Source organism: Artemia franciscana, chromosome 5 (assembly GCF_032884065.1).
Source record: "Artemia franciscana chromosome 5, ASM3288406v1, whole genome shotgun sequence".
Lineage (NCBI taxonomy): Eukaryota > Metazoa > Arthropoda > Branchiopoda > Anostraca > Artemiidae > Artemia > Artemia franciscana.
Window position 1 is genome coordinate 55,665,064 of NC_088867.1, and position 27,485 is coordinate 55,692,548.

At 34.4% G+C, this 27,485-nt stretch overlaps 1 protein-coding gene across 2 annotated transcripts in view; it reads right to left on the bottom strand.

Moving 5' to 3' along the window:
* Positions 1 to 314: 314 nt before the first annotated feature.
* The window catches only part of LOC136027613 (hemicentin-2-like), a 140,437-nt gene continuing 113,266 nt past the window's right edge, over positions 315 to 27,485 (bottom strand). For both annotated transcript variants that reach the window (XM_065705028.1, XM_065705029.1), the window contains exons 11-14: positions 23,453 to 23,569; positions 15,976 to 16,012; positions 7,156 to 7,207; positions 315 to 4,719 (exon numbers count right to left, since the gene is read on the bottom strand). In XM_065705028.1, coding sequence (XP_065561100.1) covers positions 4,513 to 4,719; positions 7,156 to 7,207; positions 15,976 to 16,012; positions 23,453 to 23,569 — 413 coding nt within the window. In that variant the 3' untranslated portion in view covers positions 315 to 4,512. The remainder of the gene's footprint in view (positions 4,720 to 7,155; positions 7,208 to 15,975; positions 16,013 to 23,452; positions 23,570 to 27,485) is intronic.

Genomic DNA, 27,485 nt, shown 5'->3' on the forward strand with positions numbered 1-27,485 from the left:
CAAACACATAGATGAATTATTTCAAGAAATATATCTATTTTAGACAACCTCAGAGGACCTACAGTAAGTTTTACAATTTAGGCCTATTTGAGCGTTTGCAATATTTCAACCTTTGAAGGTGCAGCTCATTAGTTCTTAAGTTCTTTTTATTTAATTTTTCACTTTTTTTAAATAATAAGGCTTTCCTTGTAAGGAGTAGACACAGCGTATTTCCTGGGCTTTATTTTAACCATAACTATATCCTCTAACTTAAATATTTCGGCTTTAATATAGCCAATGATTAATCTAACAACGAATAGATAAAAACCATTAAATATATCCAAACATATTTATTATCATATACCAACTTGAAAAATGAACTAATAAAAAAAAAATCATACACTCAAAGAAAATAAAAATGGCAAAGCAAACATACTCCTGAGATCATAAATAAATGATAATTATAATATTTACAAACGCCTAATGACTAGTTTAGCTGGGCAATATTTACATGGTCGCGGCTTAAAATCACAAGAAAACATGCAAAATAAGTATTCCACCAGGAAATTAACAAATTACCTTTCCTAAGTCAAATTACTAGTTAGTGATGTTAGCCCAAGAATCATAAAGATGCCTTTCTTTATAATTAAAAAGAGTTTAGCAGGTAGCTTTTTGATTACTTTTGGTTATTTTGTTCGAGGGATTGACCCCTCTCAACCATCTGGTGCATGTCTCTGAGCAATACTTGTTCCGTAAAAATGCTATGTAGTACCTCTTTAGTCGATGCATGGTACATTTCGCACTGCGTGGGTACATCACCAGACGGGGCGCTTGCTACTGCTGCATGTGATTGTTTAAACTGGCAACCCATGACATTTTTAAAAAAAATAAGCAGTGTCGTTGTATCACGAGTATTCGGCAAGCGCAAGAGAATCATTGTCAATCTTTTTAAAGAAATATCGAAAAATAGGAAAAAATTATAGAAATTAGAGACATGAGTCCTTTAAAACAATTACAACGTTTAAAATTAACCGTATAACAAATATTAAAATGTAAATAAGACAAGATTTCACAGAAGTTTACAGCATGCTCTTTATGATATAGAATACATAAATTAAGATACATAAGGATAGTATAGCATTTAACATAAGTATAACATAAGCATAAGATACGTATAGCATACATAAATTAAGTATAGCATTCAATGTAAAAAAAGAATGCCGTAAAAAATATAATACAAACAAATGATGTAATAAGATTAGATGGACGCAAGGGCATGAAAACTATCTTTGTGAGTTCATACCTCCAGTATAGATTACCAAAATTTTGTCTTCTCAGCAAAGCGTTTGTTCATAATATGAAAAAAATATCGTCAAAATGTTCTATTTTGAAGTCCTTATCATCAAGGGTTGGCACATAAATTTTTACACGGAAACTATTTTACACATGAAATGTAAGAAGGCTAAGGCTAGATTTTCTAGAGGGAGGGGTCACACACCCTCTCTGACGTCCTTTGTTGGCACTCTTGATTACCATCCAACAAAATATACAACTCATGATCAGTCAAAGCTTCTGTTTCTAGAATATTTAGATCTAAAAAAATCTCCAAAATTTGGAATTTATGGAATTTAGATCTAACAGAAATTTATATTTGTTTACTTAGATCTGTTTTTAGATCCGCACCAAAACGAACGATAGTGCAAACAAAGGTCTTATTATTATCACTTGGCTAAATCAAAGACGCGAATAAGATCTAACAATGTTATTGAGCCATAAACATTTTACTTTAATTTACTTTACATTTAAAAAATATAATTTTGAATGAAAAGACTTAAACTTATTTTTAGTTACAAATCTTAATTCAAATCTTCGATGTTTTTCGAGAAAGTGAAAGGGAAAATCGCCCAGAGAACATTAATAATCTGAAATTTTTTCCCAAGTTTGCTGAGAAGAAAAAAGCGTATTCAAGCTAATATGCTATTTCAGAAAAGGGAATTAAATTCTTACTTAGGCCAATTTTTGGACTCTTCTCTATCCCCGGAAAAGAGAAAAAGACGGAAATACAGAAACACTTTGTTGGCGACAAGATAACTTGAAGAATATCATTATCTCTTGAAGACAGGATGATTGGACTCAATCTTATAAACACAATTTACTAGAAATCGTTCTTTCCTACCAGATTATCTTCAACCGTGAAAAATTGGTGGATATTTGGAAATAATATTGTAACAGATTGGAACAAAGGCTTTTGCCATATGACTGGGTGTAGGGGTAAAAAGTGGGGGTGGGGGTGCAATTTCCTCCCGTAAATTGTTAAATAATACCCTTTTTGGCATCAAAGAAAATTCAAACTAAAATACCCCTCTCCCTCTATATTGTGAAAACACTATTTTTTATCTTAATTTTAAAAAATCTACCCCACTATACAACTTCAGGAATTGATATCCCTGACTTGTCTAAACAAATAATGTTGTTTCAAACTAATTTGTTTCAGTTTTGGTAATTTTTATGAGCAGTTTAACACATGGCTGGGTGGTCAATTTTTTTTTTTATGGCATTTGCATTTTTCTCAGTTGTTTAAGCAAGGATTACACTATTTCAAATATTCTAATAAAACTTGTTTTTTAATTTAATGCATCAGTTAAAGACGGTTTTATTGGCACTGGCTTCCATTAATAATGCTTAATTAATAATACCAAAATTTGGGGGATGAGGGAGCACAACAGCTCGGGATTGATTAAAAAATCAACTTCTCAGTTATTTTCTTGTCCAATCCATTTAAAGTCACAAATAAAAGCACAAACTAGCGTATCAGGATTTTTCGTTATTTTTCATGCTATCTAGTTTTATTTAAAAAGAAAGAGAGAAAGAAAGAAAGAAGAGCAACTGCCCCTACAGAATAATGACCATGCATAACTTATTCAATTATTACTTATTCAATTCATTACTTATTCAACATTTATTTGAATTGAACGAAGAGAACATATATAAGCAAGTGGGTGAACAGAGATTATATTTCAGTTTTTTAAATCAAACAGTTTTTGCGTGTCCCCTTAAATTTCAATGCACAGTTTGACAACGGTGGAACGGCGCAATAGAATTGTTTACTACTTCACCTAGTTACATACAACAAAATCACTAGCTATTTTAGTTGAGACCAGAATAGTCCAAGTTTAAATATTGACAAAATCTGGTTAAAAACTTGTGCAAATTATCCAAAACAGTCATATGGTTTGTTTTGCCAAACCATGTAAAAAAAAAACACAATCCTAGCTCGTTATAACTAAATCCCTATAGTTTGTCATGTACAAAAGTAGAGGGAAGGGGGCATGCACATAAGCAGGATTTTTTTCTGGGGGGGATAGTAAAAATGTTACCTTGAATAAGAAGTACAAAGAAATTCGAGGAAATTTAGAATTTCGGGAGAACGAAGAGGACCCAAGCCCCACGTGGAAACATTCCTGGGAAGTTTCTAATCCTTGATATTTACCAAAATCACTGTGCCTTGAAATACAGTTTGAACATTTCCCTTTCGGACATATTATAGCTTTACAAAGACATTTTTCTTAGATGGGTGAGATCCTTGCCTGAATGAATTGAACCCAATCCAAAATTTGGCTCCGGCTAAGACTGAAATAAAAGTTACATCGATATTGTTTCTAATGGTAGTTATTACGTAATAGACTGAAAAACAATAAAAGACAGACTATATACTAGTCCCTCTCACATACCAAATATGTCAAAGATGAGAGGTTACCTATTTTCACCACGCATGACACACACCCCTCCCCCCAAATGGTTTAGCCCAGTACCGCTACGTCAGGCACACTTTTACTACGCTTAGCGCGTGCCACCTGGTATAAGTCATTTTTGAAAGTTGGCAGCCCTTTGGTCAAAGAGTGTATAAATGGCATTCAGAACTATTAAAATGCTTGACTAACATATCTCACCTATATAAAAATAATAACTTAAGTACCCATTTCGATGAAGGTAGATTTTGCATTTTTGGAATCTAATAAAACATTCTGAATAGCACTGAATCTTCTTAAAGGTGAAATTTTGTTACATTTACATTATCAAGATTTTTTTTATACAAATTTATAACGCATTTTAGCATCCCAGGATAGTGTCAATACGCATAATGCTGTGAATATGAAGCAGAGTATACAGTCTTGATAAGTTCTAATAAGCCTAATCAAAGAGATAAAGAGAAATTACAATACTATACTTCTTTGTTACAATGCAGATTCTAAGTCCATTGGTAGATTGTTGTGACGTATTTTCGTAGGCCAGTCACATTATTCCTTAAGAGTGTGCCAGCCAGCCTTTCTTTTTACCAACTGCTGTTATTTTAATATTTGAGCCATTAAAAAGAGCAAAAAACTTGATTGGTTCTTTTGTATGGAATTTTAAACCATTAAAAGATCGGAAAGCTATTGAGTCACTAAATTTTTTTTTACATGTAATCTCTTTGTTTCTCAGTGGTTTAATCATCCCACTGCATCTTTCACTGTCCATATCTGGTCACGTAACTCAAACAAGGTCAACACGATCCTTAGTAGATGAATGACTACTGGTTATGCTTATAACATCCGACTTGGGTGATGGAATTGGGGTAACTGATGGAAGGCCATGAATGTTCCGATGGCCTCTTGTTCTCATTGAGCCATTGTTGCTGGCTCTTGGTAGTTGCAAATCGTTGAAGCGAAGATCACCTCCTCCTGACTTGATGGATGAGTGCTAAGGGAAAGACAAAAATATATTTTAGTACTACTTAGAAAAGGAAATGATTTTGTCAGTTGGGTTTCAAACCAGGAATTGATTATGCTGATTGCCAAAGATAATTTGACTACAATGATCAACTATACAGGTTAGTGATTGGAATATAAGACTATTTGTATTTTTTCTTTACCCCTAAGGATACTTTACATCCTTATTGTTATTATTGTTTTGTGCATACCTTTTTACGTTTGAATAATTTTTTCATTGATTCATTTTTATATTTACAGTAAATTATAATCTGAAACATCTACGCTTGTTGGGGTTATAAGACTGGGTAAAAGGGGTAGATTTGGGCCACTTCCCTAAACTGCAAGACTCTTAAAGTTTCCCCCGTGATTTCTTTCATTTTGACCCAGGGAATCAGAGAAAAGATTCTTCAGAGCAAAATAACTAATTTGGGAAGTTATGTGCCAACAACTTCTTGAACATGGGCACAATATTACAACTTACAACTTGCCCAAGGGCAAGTTCCTCCTTGTTCTCTGATTCTTCTTTTTTTTTTTTAAAAAATTCTAAAGTGAAACTGCTGCAGGCGAAGAGAAGCATGGGAGGGAGTGGGACTGGCACACTTACCCAAACCTAAAGATGTTTAAAAACTTTCCATAATTATTGTCCACCAAAAAAAGCAAAAAAAATGATAAAATTTCTTCAAAGAAACGTAACAACCGATATCAAAACCCAAAACGAGCAGAAACAAGGTTATATAAAGTCAAACCTAAATTTCCACGATTTTCCAAGATTTTAAAAATTTTCACCGTGATTTCTTAATCAAACAGTTAGTGGTAAGAGCTGTTTCACTCAGGAGCGACTCGGCTCAATAGGTGTAAACAATGCATATAACGGAATCAATAGAAACACCAAAAGAATGATCTTGTTATTCTGGTTCCAAATATATAAGCTTCATCAATTTTAAGATTACCAATTAAAAGTTACGAACCTGAAAAAACTTGTCTGATTTTCGAAAAAGGAGGAAATACCCACTAAGAGTCATGGAACCTTAATGAAAATTACACTATCAAATTCAGCGTATCAAAGAACTCTATTGTAGAGTTTTCAATCTCCTATATACATAAATGTGGAATTTTGTATTTTTTGCCAGAATAAAGATCATGGATGTGTGTTTATTTTTTTTTCATTTTTTCCCCGGAAGTGATCGTACTGAAATAATGGTCCAAGAAGATCGGGAGAGGGTATGACCGAATGGAAATTAAAATTTCTGGTGTCCTTTTTAAGTGACTAAAAAAATTGGAGGGCCGCTAGCTTTCTTCCAACACCCTTTTTTCCCCAAAGCCATCCAATCAAAATTTTGAGATGGAAATTTTGTTCATCATAGTTGAAAGATCCAAAAATTATACCTTTAGGGGTAACATGACCCACCATGTTAGACTATTTGTCCCATTTTTTTTTTCAAACGGCTCTTGAAACACAAGGACTTTTTAATTAGAACAGGAAGTTTTTTTTGAAAATGCTAAAAACTTTAGCGTAAAGAGCAAAGTATTGAGGACAAGGTTAGCCCCTTCATATACGGAATAATTTTTGCTCGTTTTAAGTTTTAATGTTTTAAATTGTTTTTTTATTTAATTTTCTTACGAATTATTCTGTTTTTGGTGAAACTCGAAAAATTGCTTCCCTCCCCCCAAATTAACTATTCAAAAATTGCTCACGTGCACGACCTCAAAAGTAATTTGAACATTTTTCTTTTCTGTCTCTTTATCATTCTAAAACAAGCAGAGGTTGCTTCTTACTTACTCCATTTCTTTTAATTGTTATTATATTAAAGTACTTAAGCACATTTCTATACTTCCGTGTGCTGCAGACTACAATATGACTGAAAATTTAAATTTTAGATTTAGAAATAGAGAATCAATGCTTGACTTTAAGGAGACTGAAAAAGTATTAGCCGTACATTTGCTGAACGTAACTCCAACCGTGAATTTTACTCAACGTGTTTTAATATTAGACAATGGGAGAAGCGAAAGATTTGAAATTAATTCTTCCTTTCGGTAGTTCAACTTGTCTGACGCTTTCGTCTTATATCTAAGTTAAATTTATCACTAACCAAATTACAACAACGACAGAAAGTGAAAGAAGTAGATAGAGAGGGATAGAGAAAAGGAGCGGGAGATAGAGAGAGAGAGAGAGAAATAAGAGAAAGAGATAGGACGGGGAGAGAGAAGCGAAAGGACAGCATACATAGTAATCATTCACTTTGATTTAAGTACTTAATTTAACATTGGTTCTTTCTTAAAATATATTTAAGTTTTGATGGAGAGAGAGAAAGAGGGGAAGGAGGAGAAAGAGAGTTCGAGGAAAATAAATGACAAGGCGGAAGGCTGAAGGACTTCCTATAAGGTAATTAATAACAGATCTATGAGTCAATAAAAAGTTACTCACCGATGACGTGCTGCTAACTTTTCCATTAGACTTCGAGTACTCGCTTTTAGCACTAAAAAAAATATCATTAAAAAAAATAATCTGGGCTCTGTTAAAAGACTGCTAAAATTAATCTTAGGACTAAAACTTTGAATTATATAAAAAACCTAAATAGGCTTAGTTTCTACATATATATTTGTAACAACACAGCTTAAAATTCTAAATTTTTCTTTTCTTCAATTGAGCTCCTTCAAAAAAAAAAAATCAATTATTCTAATCTAATTTTAATCATACCGGTACGCTCCCTTATTTAATATGAATTTTTTTTCAAAAACAATTTCCTTAATGAATCCTGCATTTGCCATAGCTGGTCATTGAATCCACAACAATCCGACGGTCAAACTGTAGAATTAATTAATTGCTTATTTCAGTTAAAGTTCGTTTGTATGAAGTTTTGAGTAACTATTTTCAGAAAGATGCACTTACTTTATTTAATTTTAATTTAAATTAATTAATCAATTGAATCATGTTAATTTTAACTTGCATTTAATTTATATGTTGATTTTCCTATGATATTCTTCAAAAGAAAATGTGGCTATTTAGACACTAAACAGATATTTCTTCTTATTTAAAAGTTTTTGTGATCAGAAACCCAGACTTGTACTTAAAATTGGATACTGTTACAAAACACGTCGAAATACAAAATACAGAAGCAAGAAAAATTACCTAAACTTATCGATTTTATACGCTTATGGTTGAGCTCGATCCCATATGTTTGACCTTATATGTTTGATTTTGCAAAAACACTCACTAATAAAAAAAGACATATTAGTGTATTATTTTTGGAACAATACTTTCTGTAGTTGCACTTTAAAAATTAGATGAAAAGGAAGAGCCCTTGAAACTTCCTTTTTTTATTTTGCTAGCAACTATTTGCGTCAGCAGCTAGAGCCGATTTCCTATTTTCTCCTATACAGAACTTAAATTCAATCCATACTTATATTTAAATGTTTTGTTATGTTTACTATGATATGTTCCAAGACACTTTTGGCTGCAAAGTCACAAAAAAAAAACTTGAAATCGGATAGAATTTCAAAATATGAAGAGATACGCAAAAGCAGGAATAATATAAATTATGTATATTTATTATTTTCATTTGATTGAAGTGAATAAGTTAAAAAAAAAGATAAAATCAGAGGTAAGAGCTAATTAAATAAAAAGTATCTTCGGTTATGGAATAATTTTCTTCACTTATATTTTTTTAAAGTAACTCAAGTATTAAGATTTTATTTAGTTGTTGGCATTTGAATGACAATACCACTGCTACTACTCTATACTATACCTTTTATGCTAGCTATATCACTAACTATTATATTTTTGGCCAGTTTTCACACGGGGTTATTGTTTAGATATTTATTTCACTGCGCAACTATTGAAATCAAACAGTTCGTGGTAACGAACTGTAGTAAGGAGGGACCCGGCTCAATAGTAACCGGAACTCTAAAAAAAACGGAATTTTATACTAATATTTACATCAAAAGAATTATATTTTAATACTGACTTTAAATATATAAGTTTCATCAAGTTTAGTCTTACCCATCAAAAGTTACGAGCCTGAGAAAATTTGCCTTATTTTAGAAAATAGGTGGAAATGCCCCTTAAAAGTAATACAATCTTAACGAAAACCGCACCATCAGATTCAGCGTATCAGAGAACCCTATTGTAGAAGTTTCAAGGTTCTATCTACAAAAATGTGGAAGTTTGCATTTTTTGCCTGAAGACAGATCACGGATGCGTGTTTATTTGTTTTTTTTTTTTTTTTTTTTTTCCAGGGATAATCGTATCGACTCAGTGGTCCTAAAATGTCGCAAGAGGGCTCATTCTAACCGAAATTAAAAGTTCTAGTGCCCTTTTTAAGTGACCAAAAAAGTGGAGGGCACCTAGGCCACCTCCCACGCTCATTTTTTCCCCAAAGTCACCGGATAAAAATTCTGAGATAGCCATTTTATTCACCATAGTTGAAACACCTAATAACTATGTCTTTGGGAACGACTTACTCCCCCACAGTCCCCGTGGGAGGGGCTGCAAGTTGCGAACTTTGACAGTTGTTTACATATACTAACGGCTATCGGGAAGTGTACAGACGTTTTCAGGGGGATTTTTTTTGGTTTGGGGGTGGACAATTTGAGGGGGGGGGGTTACGTGGTAGGATCTTTTCATGAAGGAATTTGTCATGGGGGAAGAGAATTTCAATGAAGGGGGCGCAGGACTTTCCAGCATTATTTAAAAAACAATGAAAAAATAAATATGAAAAGTTTTTTCAACTGAAAGTAAGGAGCAGCATTAAAACTTATAACGAACATAAATTATTACGCATATGAGGGGTTCACCTCCTCGTAATACCTTGCTCTTTACGCTAAAGTATTTTTAGTAACTTCAACTATTTATTTTACGGCCTTTGTGATTCAGGGGTCATTCTTAACGAATTGCGACAAAATCCAAGTTTTAGTGTAAAGAGCGAGGTATTGACGAGGGGGTGAACCCCTTCATATACATAATAAAAACGTATATAATAATTACGTATATTTTTTACTAATAAAAACGTTCGAAAAAATTAACAAATTAAAAAATTAAGTTCTAGTTGCCTTTTTAAGTAATCAAAAAATTGGAGGGCAACTAGGCCTCCTCCTCTGCTCCTTTTTTCTCAAAATCTTCCGATTAAAACTATGAGATAGCCATTTAGCCAAAAAAGAATTAATATGCAAATTTCGTTTTACTTATTTATGTCCGGAGAGCCAAAATCAAAACATGCATTAATTCAAAAACTTTCAGAAATCAAATAAAAAAAGAAGTTTTTTTAACTGAAAGTAAGGAGCGACATTAAAACTTAAAACGAACATAAATTACTCCGTATATGGAAGGGAATTTTCCTCGTCAACGCCCCGCTCTTTACGCTAAAGTTTTTCATTGTTTTAAAAAGTAGATTTAAGAGAAAGAGTTAAACTTTAGCGTAAAGAGCGGGGCGTTGAGGAGGAAAATCCCCTTCCATTTACAGAGTAATTTCTGTTCGTTTTAAGTTTTAACGTCGCTCCTTACTTTCAGTTAAAAAAACTTGTTTTTTTTTATTTAATAGTGTACGATACTGTATAGTACTGTGAACAATTCGCTTTGGATAACTGGATAATATTATACCCATTGCTGTGGATGCCAGAGTACAATGGAATAAACGTTTGCAGGTCTCCGTGGTCCATTGGGCCACCCGCCTCGAAGGTGATTACCAGTACCATCCGTTGGCCTGCTCACTACAAGATACGTGAATTTTTCTTGTTTCTATCTTCAATATGCCCTTTAAAGAGTCTGATTTGCCACTAGCTCATTTCTATCTCAGCTCTAAATGGATACCTGGAGAAATCTGGAGAAGGCAAACAGGAAGGGTGTGCAAAAGCACAGGATGGCTGGCCCTCATCCCCCCATTGCACTTTCTGGCTGAAGGGCCTTGAGACGGAGATCAGCACTGCCGGTTCGGACCTTAAGGGTCTAGTTCCGCATCCTTTACCTTTTTTTAGCTCATTTCCAAGGATTCCCGTAATGGCCAGTCAGAGTCCTGCAGATCGTCAAAGATAGCAAAGGCCAAGAAACTTCATTGTTTTCTGCTACGGAGATCAAAAGGAAATAAGACTCAGAGAAAAATGTTTGGTATCGCACGAAGTTAATATAAAGGAAGCGTCACAAAAAACCAGGAAAAGGAGTAAACTTTGCGCTTGAAGAAGCTAAAAACCTTCCCAAAATATTCAAACAGAGCGAATCGTACGCTGCGCTCAGAATCATCGAGCCAGTGAGCTTGTCATCTCAGCTGTTGGAGAGAATTTTTTGGTAGCGAGGATGAGATTGCAAGAACGCAAAAATCAATGACGGAAAAAATTACTGAGAAAGTTTCAAAAAAGTGTGGGGATAAAAATCGGTACGACATCGAGGTTAAGCCCGTTGGAAAGTTGCACGTTTGATAATGATAGTTATTTACTTTCCGATTTGGCGACTGAAGAGTCTCCAGTGAGTTATAGACCATTGCAGTTTAGTAAATATTGTGATTCCTTGTATCTTGGAATTATGCAAAATGCTGGCTTCAATGTGTGTTCGTGGAACTGCCACCTTACTCCTTCGTATGATGAGATATTTGATTTTATTTCGAAATTTCAGAATCTCCATGTTTTAGCCCTTTGTGAAACTTATGAGTCAGGATAGTCATCTCTCGTGTTTTAGTTTTTCAGGCTATCAGCTTACCGCGAGGAGTAGAGCTTCAATGAATCGCGGTGGACTCGGTTTGATAGTAAATGATTCACTTAAATGGAAGCCATGGAAGGATCTTGCTGTCTGGAGAGAAGGTAAGACAGAAATATTCTCTATTGAAATTGAGATTGCTTTGAGGCTTGGCGCGAGAAAAATTATCCAATAAGTAGCTTGTATACCTCAAAGCTCGTATGAAGATTTCACAGAAGGTTTCCGAAGTTTTCTAATGATGGTTCAGAGGTCACATCAAGAGTTGTTATGCATAGGTGATTTTAATTTTGATCTTTTATCTAAAAGTGGTTTCAACTTAGATTTTATTTTATTTTATGGTTTCTAACGATCTTTTTCCTACAGTAACAATACCTACTAGGATCACGGATCACTCTGCTACCCTGATTGACAATGTGTTTGTCTCTTCAAAGTATATCCGAAAGGCGTTTTCTAATATCGTAGTGAGTTCGGCATCTGATCATTTTGCCAATCTAAATCGAAGGAGTGGTTGTAGAGGATAGACAAGAGTTGTGTCACAAGTTTGATGATTATTTGCCTAATATTGGAACAAAGATACTAGCGGAAACTGGACATTCCCAAGCTCTTGTGAACGGTAACTCGTTTGCTGGTGAGCAGGGTGTAGGAATGAGAATGGAATTTCGTCCCTGTGATTCAGCTGACCATCAGCAAAGACCATCAGCTCCATTAGATCCAACAGTGCTGGGTTGGATGGTGTTAACCTGAGGACTATTTGATCAATTCTGGTGTATATTCTTCATGTGGTAGTGCACCTAACAAATTTATCAATGGAGAAGGGAATTTTTCCTAAATTATTGAAAACAGCAAAGATTATCGCTCTCTAAGAAGGGGGCACTCAAATGGATATATCGAATTGGAGGTCTATTTGCATTTTGCCAGTGTATTCGAAAGTTTATGAAAAAGTTATCCATGGAAAACTTTATGATCCCCTCACGAGCCTGCATGGTTTGTATGATAGCCAGTTTGGATTCTGAAAGGGCCATTTGACTTCGTATGCTATATAGCATCTCTTAGAAAATGTTAATTTAGCTTTAGAAAAGCGTGTATTAGTACTTTCATAGATGTTAAAAAGCGTGTGATACTATTGATTTCAGTATTTTATTGGATAGATTAAGAAATTTGGGTGTAAAAGGGCAATGTTTGGATTGGTTTAGTTTGTATTTAAATGGTAGGTCAGTGAGGGTAAATCTAGGAAAGGATTTTTCTAGAATTTTCCTGTTTCATGGGAAGGTCCTCAGGGTTCCGTCTTAGGACCTCTGTTGGATTTAGTGTATGTCGACAGTATACGGTTCTATATTCCTGGTGCGTCTATGACATCTTTCGCCGACGACACAGCATTTGTTGTGGCAGTGAAGACTCTTGAAGAATTGGTCCATAAAGCAAACAGAGCTCTGCAAGGGTTGGGAGAGTGTGTAGGCACTAGCTTACTTAGCATTAACGCGGCAAAGAACAATTATATTCTGCTTAATCAGACTTGTGTATCTCCAAATCTTCCCGAAGAAATAGCAATAAATGGTTCTTAGTTAAAGCAGGTTCAGCAAGTGATTCAGCAGGTTCAGCAGGTTCAAAATAATGAATTACTTTTTAATTGATAAAACATAAATAAACATTACAAATAATTAAATAGTAATAATTAATTAATGATGATTAAATATTTGAAATAATAAACTGAAAAATAATTAAAACATAAACTATTAATTCACTAATAAATGAAACTTGTTTGTTACAATTCGGCCTTAAAATTTTGTGGGAATAGGGGGTGGGAGCTTATCAAAATTTTATCCCAGGTGTAAGCAACCAAAACTGTAACTGTCTAGCTAGTAACCTAGTAATCTAGTAATCTAGTAATCACTGTAACCTAGGATTAATTCTCAATCAGAGCCTCAGCTGGAGAAGACACGCTGATGTGGTTGCGTGTAAGTTAGCACGTGATCTTGGGATTTTGATATGTTTTCGACATTTTTCACCTTCTCATATTCGCTTTGATTGCGCCGCATATAAATTATGGATGCATGATTTGGGCCAGTAATTTTACGTGCAATTTTAAATGAATTCAACAGAATAAAGTACTGAGGTTGATTGGTAAGTATGATTGGAATTTTAAGTACAGAGTCGATTTTTAGGAAACTCAGGATTTTGAGTGTTGGTCAAATTAGAGATTTTTAGTTAGGTATTTTTGTGTTTCAGAGTTTGAATGGTTTCACGCCTGATATTTTTAATTTTTTTTTCGTTTTAATTCAATTTATCCCAGATATGCTACGAGAAATGCTGAAGACCTGGTAAGTCACCCAAGAAGTATGGTTCGTTCTAGCCATGTGGCAAAGCAAACGGGTCCGGTGGTCTGCAATACCTTTACAGTCTCATTTTGGGAAGCGGAAAGTGTGCCGCAATTTAAAAACGACTAAAGAAGCATATCCTTCGGGTGGTTGGTGAGTGTGGGACTGGATTGTGAAAGAGGACAATTTAAGTATTTTTGGTCTTTTTTCTATTATTAATAGTTTTTTTATTTACTATTTTGTAATTATAATTAATATCTCTTTTTTTATTGTTCTTTATTTGTGTTTATTTTTGTGATGATTTAATTAGTTGAATTATTCAGTATTTGTAAGCTGGTTGCGTTTTTCAAATATATTTGTGATTTGTTTGTAACTAGTGGTCAAGCCGGCATGGATTTTATTTAATAAAGAAACTGAATCCTTCTTACTAACAGCTTTTTGCAGCACCAAGCTACCCGAAGCAAAAACAGCTACGTATACTCTACTTCCATCCAAATCTGCTTAAAGTTTATCCCTTTGTCCCTCCCCAACAAGTTCCAGTTTTTTTTTAAATTCTGTTTTGTGACTTCTTCCCACCCCGAAATCACTATTTTTGGCAATCTGTAAAACGTGACCTAGCCATCTTAATCTTCTCTTTCAATATATCCCTAGTAAATGGGGTTGAACCAGATGTTTCCTAAACCATTGTTTACAAACCGTCATCAAAGGAGGACCTAAGACTATCTTAGACAATTCCTTTAGCGGAAATCTAGCATATCTTTTTCAGCCATTTGAAGTGAACACCTTTGACAGCCAAACTTCATTCCTGTCATTAACGTGGGTTACATTATTCTGATCTTAGTTTGTATATTGATCTACTTAATCTTCCAAGCTTTTTCAACTGTTTAAAGACACCCTGTACCTTTGCTATTCTGCCTTTTACATCTTCAACGCATCCACCGTATTTACTAATAATACTACCCAATTACCTGAAGCTATCCACTGGACCAATTTTCTCGGTACCTTGCATCACCTTTTCATTCTCATTGATTCGTACTTTAAGTGACTTGGTCTTCTTACAATGAATTTTAGTGCCTATTTTAGCAACGTGAGGTCTCGAAATCTCTAAAAATTCATTCATTTTGACAACAGTTTTAAATGGGACATTCAAGTCATCTGTATAAACTAAGCCTAGAGGAAATTTACCTTCCCGTTTAATAGCACATGTTTTCCACTTAGGACATACTCCATATGAAACTATCCATATACACAAGGCTAGAGCAGAAACTGATTAAACCCTGATTGCCAGCCAAACCCACACCAAACCAGAAATTACCCGCTAATAAATGTAGACTGGATAAAACCCTGATTAAGTTTTAATCCCACACCAAACCAGCTACAAACCTTACTTCCTGCCTCAACCGCAGCAATAATATTCTAGTACATAGCACCAATCATTTTAATGTGCTTACCAAGTATGCTGTACAATGATAGGACCTTCCCTTAAGCTTTTACATGAGCTGAATAAATGCCTCTTCCTAATTTGTAAAATCCGGGACTAAAGTGGAGTGAAGATTCTAACACTTTTCGATTTATTATTCCAAGTCTGAAAATTTGGAATAACATGATTCACAATAGAAATAATTTTCGTATTGAGTCTTTTAACTTAACGATTCACTTTCACTCCAATAATTTTATTATCCAAATGTCTACTTTAAGATATTCCTAGCCTGTTTTAGACTTATATGAAGTCGGAATTACAGCAATTGACACTCATTCAAAAACTAATAAATAAATTAAAAAAATACATATTAGCCTTTACAAACCTTGTTCAAGAACATTATCTGTGAAACAGTCTATAACTTGAAAAAAGTTCCTAAACGCTTAAATATTCAACAGTTGTTTTAATCCTAATGAATGTTTTAAAGGTTTCTAGCCTATATTTTTATATTTCTATGAAATCTTGATTGTATCGGCACCAAAAAACACTTATTTGAAGCTCAAACAATAATTTGGAAAAAATGTAAATCCTTCAGTGCTCCATTCAAAATCATATCTTTGAAACTGTCAATAATATGAAAATAGGAACTTCTTACTGCTTAAATTCACAGCTCTTCATATAAGAAAACATTACAGGGATCAATAAGTAATAAAAAGCTTCCCAGCAAATATGTTGTCTTTTTTAGAATGTTTGTACAGCTAAAAGTTCAACAACAGAAGAGGTTACAAATATGAGGGAACAAAAGAAAATAGTTCCGAAGGAACTTACCTTTCAATGTCTAGGGCTGTCTTTGAATCGCCTTTTTCTGAAAGAAATGGAAAGTATGACTGAATAATTCACAGATTAAAAAAAGAAATGATAGATATACTTTGTACTTCATGCTCCGAACTTAGATATTTTTTAGTAACTAAAATGGACATGTAGATCTAGTCAGGTTTTCATGTCTATTTAAGTGCCTGTTAAGACTTCAGTATCCAGGCAGTCCTTGTTCATATACAAAATTTGATGCGTTGCTGCAACAAGTTGCCCCTCCCCCAATAATTCAAAGAAGAAAACATTTTATAGCCCGTACCTCTTGAATCTCCGAATTCAAGATGCATTGCACCCTAATAAAAATGCTGGAGCTACCCCCCTGTCTAGAGTTTCAAACTTTTGCGAATCATGAGGTTTCTTTTATTTACACTTATTATCTGCACTTAAGAACAGTATCAAACAGTTCGTGGTAACGAACTGTAGTAAGGAGCGACTCAATAGTAACCAAAACTCTAAAAAATGGAATTTTGATACCAATACCTACATCAAAAGAATCGCATTTTAATACTGATTTTAAATATATAAGTTTCATCAAGTTTAGTCTTACCCATCAAAAGTTACGAGCCTGAGCAAATTTGCGTTATTTTAGAAAATAGGGGGAAACGCCCCCTAAAAATCATAGAATCTTAACGAAAATTACACCTTCAGATCCAGCGTATCAGAGAACCCTACTGTAGAAGTTTCAAGCTCCTATCTACAAAAATGTGGAATTTTGTATTTTTTGACAGAAGGCAGATCACGGATGCGTGCTTATTTGTTTATTTGTTTTTTTGTTTTGTTTTTTTTTCCCCAGGGGTGGTCGTATCGATCCAGGTGTCCTAGAATATTGCAAGAGGGCTCATTCTAACGAAAATGAAAAGTTCTAGTGCCCTTTTTAAGTGACCAAAAAAATTGGAGGGCACCTAGGCCCCCTCCCACGCTAATTATTTTACCAAAGTCAACGGATCAAAATTCTGAGATAGCCATTTTATTCAGCGTAGTCGAAAAACCTTATAACTATGTCTTTGGGGACGACTTACTCCCCCACAGTCCCCGTGGGAGGGGCCACAAGTTACAAACTTTGACCAGTGCCTACATATAGTAATGGTTATTGGGAAGTGTACAGGTGTTTTCAGGAGGATTTTTTGGTTGGGGGGAGGGATTGAGAAGAGGGGGATATGCTGGGGGAACTTTCCATCGATAATTTGTGATGGGGGAAGAAAATATCCATGAAGGGAGCGCAGGATTTACTAGCATTATTTAAAAAAAAAACAATGAAAAAATAAATATGAAAATGTTCTTTCAGCTGGAAGCAAGGAACAGCATTAAAACTTAAAACAAACAGAAATTATTGCGCATATGAGGGGCTCACCTCCTTCTAATACCTCGCTCTTTACGCTAAAGCATTTTTAGTAATTTCAACTATTTATTCTACGGCTTTTGTAATTCAGGGGTCATTCTTAATGAATTGGGATAAAATTTAAGCTTTAGTGTAAAGAGCGAGGATCTGACAAGGGGGCGAACCCCCTCATATATGTAATAAAAATATGACAATACAAAAGTTCTTTACGTAAGCTAATTTATAAGTTACGTAAATCTTTTACTAATAAAAATATTCGTAAAAAATTAAAGTTCTAGTTGCCTTTTTAATTAACCAAAAAAATCGGAGGGCAACCAGGCTGCCTCCCCCGCTCTTTTTTCATCAAAATCATTCGATCAAAATTATGAGAAAGCCATTTAGCCAAAAAAAAAAAAAAAAGCAAATTTCGTTTTAATTATTCCTCTGCGGAGAGCCAAAATCAAAACATGCATGGATTCAAAAACGTTCAGAAATTAAATAAAAAAAACAAGTTTTTGTAACTGAAAGTAAGGAGTGACATTAAAACTTAAAACGAACAGAAATTACTTCGTATATGAAAGAGGCTGCTTCCTCATCAACGCCCCGCTCTTTACGCTAAAGATTTTTAAAGTTTTAAAAAGAAGAAGTGAGAGAAAGAGTCAAACTTTAGCGTAAAGAGCGGGGCGTTGATGAGGAAGCAGCCTCTTTCATATACGAAGTAATTTCTGTTCGTTTTAAGTTTTAATGTCAATCCTTACTTTCAGTTAAAAAAAACTTGTTTTTTTTTTTTTATTTAATTCACAGGTAAGCGTGTCTTGACTTCTGTGCCTAACCAGGGACATGGTCAGACATGTTTAGGCATGGAGGTATTGCTGAACCTGCCAGTGTGCGTAGCTTATCGTACCAAGGAATGTAAAAAGAATAGCCGATTGTTTGATTTGATTAAGAGGAAATTTACACAGCCATATATGTTCTAATAAAAGGGGATAAGTAAAAAATTTGACATATTAACGTTCAAACCTCAGGGGAGTTAATTCACAAGCAGTTTAAGGTGGAAGGGGGGAAATGCCCATTTTAAAACTTAAGTGGTGGCCAAGTTTTTCGATTTTTCCGTTTGTTAATGTTGCAATGAAAATATCCCTGAAAAGGTGTTCTTCCAAATCTAGGGGGTGTTTTACAAAAGAAATCGAGGGTGCACATGCCTTTTAGCCCTCTGACACTGTTGCAAGACTTCTTTACTCATTGATGTAGTTTTCGGTAGCAGTGGGTGACAAATCAACCAAAAGTGGAACATGAATGAGAAACCCACAAAAAACTATGGTACCAAACAACTTAGAAGGCAAAGTTTTTTTTTAAGGTGTAGATGTCTTTAATAACAACAGATTTTGCGGACAAAAAGCATCATCAAATTTCGCTATTTAATTCTGCTTATTCATTTTATGGTTAAACATGAGAACATTGACAATATGTGATACTACCTTAGAAACTATGTAATTTTGAAAAAAAAAATCAAAAGAAAAATCTTAGAAAAGTGCAGTTTTCAGGTATGAAAAGATTGAAATAGGTTAAGGTAAAACAATGCTTTATTTTGTAGTCCTTGATATTCTAAGGGTTTTGTACTGTAGATATCTTATTTTATATATTTTAAAAAAAATGAATCTTTTATGATAATTACCTTGCTCTTAATTGTCTTTTGAATACGTACTCAACTAAAATTAGGAGATGGTTGTTTTAGATACGGTTACAAAGGGTGTTCACAAATACTAACTTCTAGGGAAGAGTAAAAAAAAATCAAACAATCTGATTGGCTGGTTGGTAACATGTTTGTCAAACTGTTGCAGAGAAAAAACTTAAAGGAAATTCGTTTGACCCTTTGATGTGGACTGATACTTCAGCTTACTTGACCGACCATAGTCGTCAACATTTACTTTTTTTAATGTGTGTTGCGCATTTCAAAAAGAAGTTTTTATTATTAGTCATTTATTATTACGACAAAATGGAGAACTTCGCTTGCCGCGTAGAAATACAAACAATAAAGCAAGCGTAGTAGCTGATATAACCAATTACTTATGCAACAAACATAAATCAAAGTTATATTACGCAGCTAAACCTGGGTTCCTCATAGTCGTACTGACAAAAATCCATACTACGTAATGAGCTCGTAAGTTGTGCCTAATTTTCGGAACAAATATCATAATCTGGAAGATGGTTCCACTGGTTACAAACCTTGGAAACGAAACTTTTTGAACCGATTCTTCTTTTCACTGGTAGTGGTATTGGTATTTGATGCACTCCTGGGTGGTCTGCCTACTGTGCACGTCTCCTCAATTCGATCAAATCCTTTCGGGGTTTCTTTCTGTTCCAACAGAGCCTTCTTTTCATTTTTGGGCTTTTAACTTTCAACTGTGTTGCCTAGTAGCTGTGTGTTACGAAAATTTTTGAGAACATATTCGGATCTACATAATCATTTTAATGGACTATTCTGAATGTATTCCTGCAATAGCCCTATCACTACTAAACTGTAAACTTGGAAGGTATGATTATAATGTAATTGCTTCAGATGTGGAATTAACTTTGCTGAACGCTTGTGTACGGACTCCATTCGTAGCACGTGGGAGCGGTTTAACAAATACCACGCGCTAGGGCAATTCTCAACATTAAGCCTCACTAATGCTTTATGGAATATTTTAAGCTGTGCAAACCGAACATACGAAAGGTGCGTTTCAGAATATTGAGAGAAGAATTTGCACTTTTTGATATAAGTGCTACTTGTTCATCACATTTTAGCCTATTGTCAATGTAGACAGCGATGTCTTTAACTAGTTCTACTGCATCAAGTGCTCTTGGGTAAATGTTATGCGTTTAATCAGGCGTACTTGTTCGCACATACATATTACAAAAGCTTTGCAGATAAATCACTTTTCACAACTGCCGTACCTAAAAATATCTAGTTTCTAAATATAACGTCCTTTCCGAGGTTGCAGCAGATGCTGCGAAAAAGAAAAAGCCATTCTGAACACTAGTATAGGGGAACCGAAATTTTGGGGCGGAACATACTCCAAAATAATAGTTTTTGTTTAGGAAATATGTGATAAATATAGAAATCTTCGACTGGCTACTGTCAGATTCGAAGGCCAACCCTTTTCTCATAGTCGATGTAATTGAGATCGGATTCGTCGATGCTTCTTTATGAAGTTGTCTCTCCTGAAACCATTCTAATCTGTGGTGTTTTATTTTTTTGTATAAAATGAGGTGATTGCAGAAATACGTGTAGAAGTTGTAAAGTTTTGGTAGTTACGTTTCACTTCATTTAGCTGTTGACGTGTAGCTCTTATCATGACAAGCTAAGAAAGCATGGGATTTACCACTTGTAAACCAAACATTAAGACTACAAAAGAAATTTTTTGTACGGTCTTTCCTTTGACTCTCCGTAGATATGAAGACGTCAGATGGTTGATTAAGGACCTATTCAGAGGAGGTTTGGTCTTATATCAAAGAGTGCCAAAACCAAAGATCGAATGTTTTAATCTCAAATGAATAGAAATCTGTTAAGCATAATAAGCTTAAAATAATAGGAAATCTTCATGAAAAGTGGAAAATACCGCAAGTACAAAAATGCATTGCGAAAGTTTCGAATGAGTAATTAACTATTTCAGTTCTTAGCTATTCAGTTTCCGACAGACACGTAGGAGGGGTAGAAGAAGTCAAATAATAAGAAAAATTGGATTAAGGGAGGCCAATAATAAAAAAAAAGGTATGTTTTACTTGATAAACTTAATAAAAAGAGCCAGCATATTCAATAAAACTAAAGATTTCAGGCAAGAACATATAAAGGATTTTTTTGTGGGAGAGTGGGTTTGTTTTACAAGAAAAAAGAACACATCAAAAACTTATCTTTATGCATTTTAGTTACGTTTTGATGAGACGAGGGTGGGGTGGGGGGTTTATATCCCCTAGCCCCCCTGGATATGGACTTGATTTCGGAGGCAGGCAAGGCCTCTGGACACTCCTCCGGGCGTACGTTCCTGGTTTCCATTGCATAGCTATTTCTGGGTTTCCTGTTTCCACTTTTCAAATTTGTTCCAAAAACTTCACCTTCCTCAAATAAAATTTAAAAGGGATTTCAACTAGCAAATGCTTAGCTTCACTCTCTTAGGAAGCATTATTTGCAGAAATAGTGAATGCAGAGAAGATGTAAAAAGTATTTTTGCCAAGATGCAGGGTAGTTTTTGAATAATTGGAAAAAGTCTGGAAGAATAGAAAGATAAGTCTGTGAACCTGGATTAGAGTATTGGAAGCTACGGTAATAAAAGTGGTCACGAATGGTACTGAAACCCAGGAGCTTCAAAAGGCAGAGGAAGATTTGTTAAATGTTTTCCAGAGGCACTGTTTATGAATATTTTAAGGTACCCGTTTAACTGAACGCTTATCAAACAGCAAACTGTACGAAAACTTTGGTTCTATCCCACATTTTAGGGCTACAATGAAAAAGGATTGAGATGGCTTGGACACGTTTTACGGACAGAATATGACAGATTATCGAAGACCACCCTTTTTGGCCATCCAATTGGGGCCGAACGAAAAGAGGTCAAAATGAACGATTTAACAGAACCTAAAACTTCATGGGAAAGGGCAAAGGGTGAAGCTTCGAATAGATTATTGCGGAGGATGAGCCTCGCAGCTGTGCTAGTTTAAGGTGGACTGGTGCGGCACTGAGTTATTAGCTCATGAGTTATTATGAGCTAAAATGAGTTATTAGACATATTCTGCAAAAATAATCCTCAATTTAAACAATCGTTCTTCAGTGAAAAAATGTGTCCTGAAGATTCTTCTTCGAATTTTTTTTTTTAATTTTAAGATTTCGGTGTAGTCCATATACTCATATTTTACAAGTGTTAATGCACTACATACTTTCATAGTAGGGCTATTATTTGGGTTGCTGTATCTGCTGTCCATGCATGTTCCAAAAGACTTCATTTTCCTCGAATTAATTAAGAAGGATTGGGATCCTATTTAGGTACCAGATCCCAAGCATTGGAATCAAATTTGATTTTACTGAAGTGTTCCCTGATTTTAATAGTCATTGTTTATGGGTATTAAAAGCAATTCGATACAATTTACTGGGATTTTTTAGAGATTTGGTTTATTTTCACAGTTAAATTTTTTTAAGTATTTAAATAAGGCAGTGTGAAACTGATTTTAATTTTCTGTATAAAAAAAAAGGAAATAAAGAGCCTATTGTAGTTGCTGAGTGTATTGTTTTGCAAAATGATGCAAAGACAAGTATTTCATTTTTTAATTTAGGTTATATCGGGTAATCGGTAAAATCGAATTTTAAGGTAAACAAAGGGATTTCGAAACGTAAAGGGTACTATTGGAGTATCTTACAATTTTGGTGCCCCCATGGAAGGGCGACTTAAAACTTCGTAGAAAGTCAGAGATTTAGTATATTTGTAAATCTAGCATATTGGATTTATGGGCTACTAATACTATATACTGGCCCCCAGACATACTAATAACATGTAGCCAAGACCAAGAAACTATTGGTACATAAGCTTTAAGCCTCAATGACTAACATTATCATCCTCCGTGTCCGAAAAAATTCCGAAGGAATAGTTGCTCAAAATCAAGTATTATAACTGTCGTTATTTTTTTATATTTTTGAGGATAACATCAGATTTTTTTTGAGTGCACTCAAAAGAAATTAGACAGACTATTAACTTTTCGAAAAGGTAGTTTTTTTTCTTTTTTTAGTTCAGTTCGTTTATTTAGCCTAATTATAGGATTACTGCTCTGATTTTTTCGTTATGCAAGATAAAAATAGTTCCATATCCTTACTCAATGTGTGAATTAAGCTTTTTTTTATGGAAGTCAGTCAATTAGCTTTCTATAATAAATAAGGATAAAAGTTGAAAAGAATAAAAAAGCTTTATTCTAGTTTTATTACTCATATATTTTATGCAGTGCCAGATAGGGATGATTTTATTATCTCTAACTCAATTTCACAATTAGGTTTCTTTGACGTATTCTTTTTAATTCAGATCTTGTCTCGTTTAGAGCCGCCTGTAACAAATAAGGATAAAAGAATGATTTTCGAAGTTTCCCATAACTTACCATCATTAGTGCAGCATCCTTCAGATTTGAAGGCATAGAGGAGACACAAGCTAACAACGACAAGAAAGATGATACAGGCGATAATTACACCAATAACCGCCGCCATTGATACAGGCTCTGCAAAGAAAAAGGAATCAATTAACAACGGGAATGCCTGTCAGCGTTGCCAATATAAACTTTTAAATCTTATAAGAAAATTTCAAAAAAGCGGTGATAAAGGCTTTTGGATCTTTTCAAAATTAGATGTTGATAGATACCAAAAGGGTGTTAGTCTAAAGTTACGCCTACTCAAAAGAAAACACTGAAAATTTTTAAAGTAACTTTTAAAAATCCTTATATACTTGGCAACTCATATTCCTAAAAGAGCTTCACTTTAGTTTACACCCCCCCCCATATGTGAAAATATATAGTACAAATTACATATTTTCCATTCGTTTTTCTGTTTCTTGATTACGGCATTCTTTTATTCAAACAGATTTAACGCCAAAGAAGCATCGCCGACAAAATCAACAAACAGAATAATTGTAATGTTTCTGCTAAAAAATTTCTTTTTATTTCCTCTGAATGTATTTAAGAGACAGGTCCCTTTTCCTGTTGGCCATAAGCTCAATGAACAAACTTCACTGATTGTTTAGGTTCTTAGTATTCTTTTAGTCCTAATTCGAGTGCACGTAGATGCCTAGAGGCACGTCTTTATCCAGGGGTAGGAGTTTGACCCCCCCAGAAATGTTGGTCCGACTCTAGAAAATGTAAAAAAATGAATATAAATAAATTTTCGATCAATTTTTAAAGTTTTTTGTTAAAACCCACACGAAAAATATCCTTTTGTACCCCCCCCCCCAACCCCACCCCAAAAAAATTCCCGCACACGGTCCTCCCTAGAAAGAAGCATATAGTACACCATATCGTAGCAAGCATCAATGAGTCGCATGGACTTCACCATAAAGCTCTAGTGAGAATGTCAAATAAATAGTTGAGTGAAACCGTCAACGAGGTATTGAAACAACTTTCATTACGCATAGTTTCTCACCATCAATGCCAAAAATGCATCGATTGACGATTGCATCGATTGCATAGTTTGACTCTTTCTATTAACTCTACATTTTAAAACAGTAAAAAACTTTAACGTAAAGAGCGGGGCGTTGATGAGGAAGCAGTCCCTTTCATATACGAAGTAATTTTTGTTAGTTTTAAGTTTTAATGTCGCTCCTTACTTTCCGTTAAAAAAACTTGTTTTTTTATTTAATTTCAAACAAATAGTGAGTGAAACCGTCAACGAGGCATTGAAACAACTTTCATTACGGATAGTTTCTCACCATAGATGCCAAAAATGCCTTCAGTTAGCTTTGAAGTACAGCAGATAGTAACATCAGTTTACGACTAAAAAAGTATTCATTAATGTACTAAGGACATCAAACTAATGTTTTATTTTACTTTCTGGATCCATCTTGGATCTGTTCATACTATTTTGATGAATTGTATTATCCATGTCTTATCTGATACTATATATTTTATCTACAATTTGATTATAATCTCTATTGTTGCGGTTAAAACCGCAACAAGATTCTTCTTAGGTTGTTTCAGAATTGGGAAGTTTTTAGGCCCGTCTCATATTTTTGCAAGTGTTACTACGTTGAATTGCAAAAATAAACAAGCAAAACCAATTAGTTAAATTTGATGATGCTTTTCGTGACTAAAGTTTCCTTTTTAAAGTTATGCGTGGTGGTACAACACCCCAACGGGTGGCTTATGGGTGGCTTTGGTTCCCAAAAATTGATGAATTTTGCGCATATGGTCTTCACAAACAATAGTCAAATCTAAATTTCATTATAACTGCACAGTTCCTATTTTTTAGGTTGGGCTGTGTCTCTTCATCCTGAATTTAGTCCAAGCCTATTGTACTATATGTTTCTTTTTCAATTCTTTTTTGTGGTGGCACAGCATCCCAACGAGTGTGCTATGGGTGACTCTGGCCCCCAAGCAGTCCAGAAGTCTGGATCTATGGTCTTCACAAGCCATAAGCAAATCTGCGTCGTATTATAAGTGCACAGTTCCTATTTTTTAGACTGGATTGTGACTGGCTTCTTGCTGTGTTTAGCGTAAGTCCAATATTCTAAAAAAAATAAGTTTTTTTCTCAATGTTTCTTGCGGTGACAAAAGACCCCAAACGATCCCACAAACTAGAAATTTGAATAATAGCAATTTTTTTTATTCCTAAGAAAAGCGCATCTGCAAATGTAAGCTAAACCTTCTTAAGCTATTTGGTGTTTAATATGTGTTTTTCACCACCGTTTTTTATTTAAAATTTGATGCCTGCTATTAAGAAAACATACAGTAAAATAAACCATCTGGAAGAGCTATCATACTCTTTTATTAAAAACGATATGAATAGGTTTCTTGCTCCTATTATTAATTTTCCATAGTTATTTATTTTTATTCCCCAATTAAAAATGGAAAATCTTTGGGATTTAGATATATTGACAACACTGATGTTTGTCCTTAGACTCCACCAAAACAAATTATTATCACAAGCTATGATAGCCAAGTAATTAAAATTTAAATAACATATACCGTATATAAATTATATAATAAACAAGGTCGTGTGCAGGACTTTTTTGGGGTGGTTTTTTTACGTTTTTACGAGTCGGACAACAATTTCAGGGGGGCGGTTCAAACCTCCTCCCCTGGATACGGGCTTGATGACAAGAACCCTACTACAAAATTCACCTACTAGGCTAGTTCTAATAAAGAATACGGATAGGCTTAATTTGGCAATACCTTTGATAACACAAGCGGGTTTCCACAGAATGCTGCTTACAAAACACTTTTGCTGCTTAAGAAGGGCACTAAATATCCAAATTTGTTCAAATAAACCCTCTTTCAATAATTTATATTAACTGGTAGGAAAGGATCGCCCCTGGGGAAAAACAAGCACACATGAAATCTCTTTATCAAAGCTTCATATATTTTAGGTAGTTGGTGTAGGGTTCTCATACATGTTGAAATCCATCGCTCTCTCATATGACTATTCATCAGAATTGCGCTCTTTTTTTCAAAATTATTAAAACCTTTAAGCTAATAGTGTTTTTATGAGCAACTTAGAATACATAAATTTTTATCATTAAGAAGAGCATAAATAGTAGATTTTTTCCTGCGTATATTATAATTCTTTGAAGAGTTTTGATATCCATTTAAATGGGATGTCCTGTGCTTACGGTTTGTTTCTAAGAATTTGATTGAGGGCTCTGTTAAATGAGAGTGGGGCTACCCACCGTTCTTTACTTCGCCCAGTTTTTGTATGAAGTAAAAATTGTCCAAAGTAAGTCAAATTCTTTTTTAGGAGGGGGAGGTGAGGGGTTTGCAATACCAACAGTCAATTCCAACATCATCACTTTCGTGGCTTTCAAAGGGTTTTTAATTTATTTGAACTTAGTTTTCAATCTGTTCTACAAATTATTTTCACATAGGTATTCACTGCGACGCTCATGATGCCCCTCTTCCATTTTTGCTAAGGTTAGCATGAAAGCTTAGCATTTCATTTTAGACTAAGAATATTTATGTAAGGGCTATCAGCAGAGCTATCAATCCATTTCAACCATGTCGAAGGCTTAGTCCACAACGTTCCTTGGCAATGAAAGGGGTAAAATTAACCTTGACTTGACGCCCACTTTATTGGACAATCTGTATTTTCTAAAATTAAATAAAAAAAATAAATAGTTTTTTTAACTGAAAGTAAGCAGCGACATTAAAACTTAAAACGAACAGAAATTACTCCGTATATGAAATGGGTTGTCCCCTCCGCAATCCCTCGCTCTTTACGCTAAAGCTTTTAATTGTTTTAAAAAGAAGAATTGTGGCAAAGAGTCAAACTTTAGCGTAAAGAGCAAGAGATTGCGGAGGGGACAACCCATTTCATATACGGAGTAAATTCTGTTCGTTTTAAGTTTTAATGTCGCTCCTTACTTTCAGTTAAAAAAAACTGTTTTTTTTTTTTTATTTAATTTCTGAACGTTTTTCAATTAATGTATGTTTG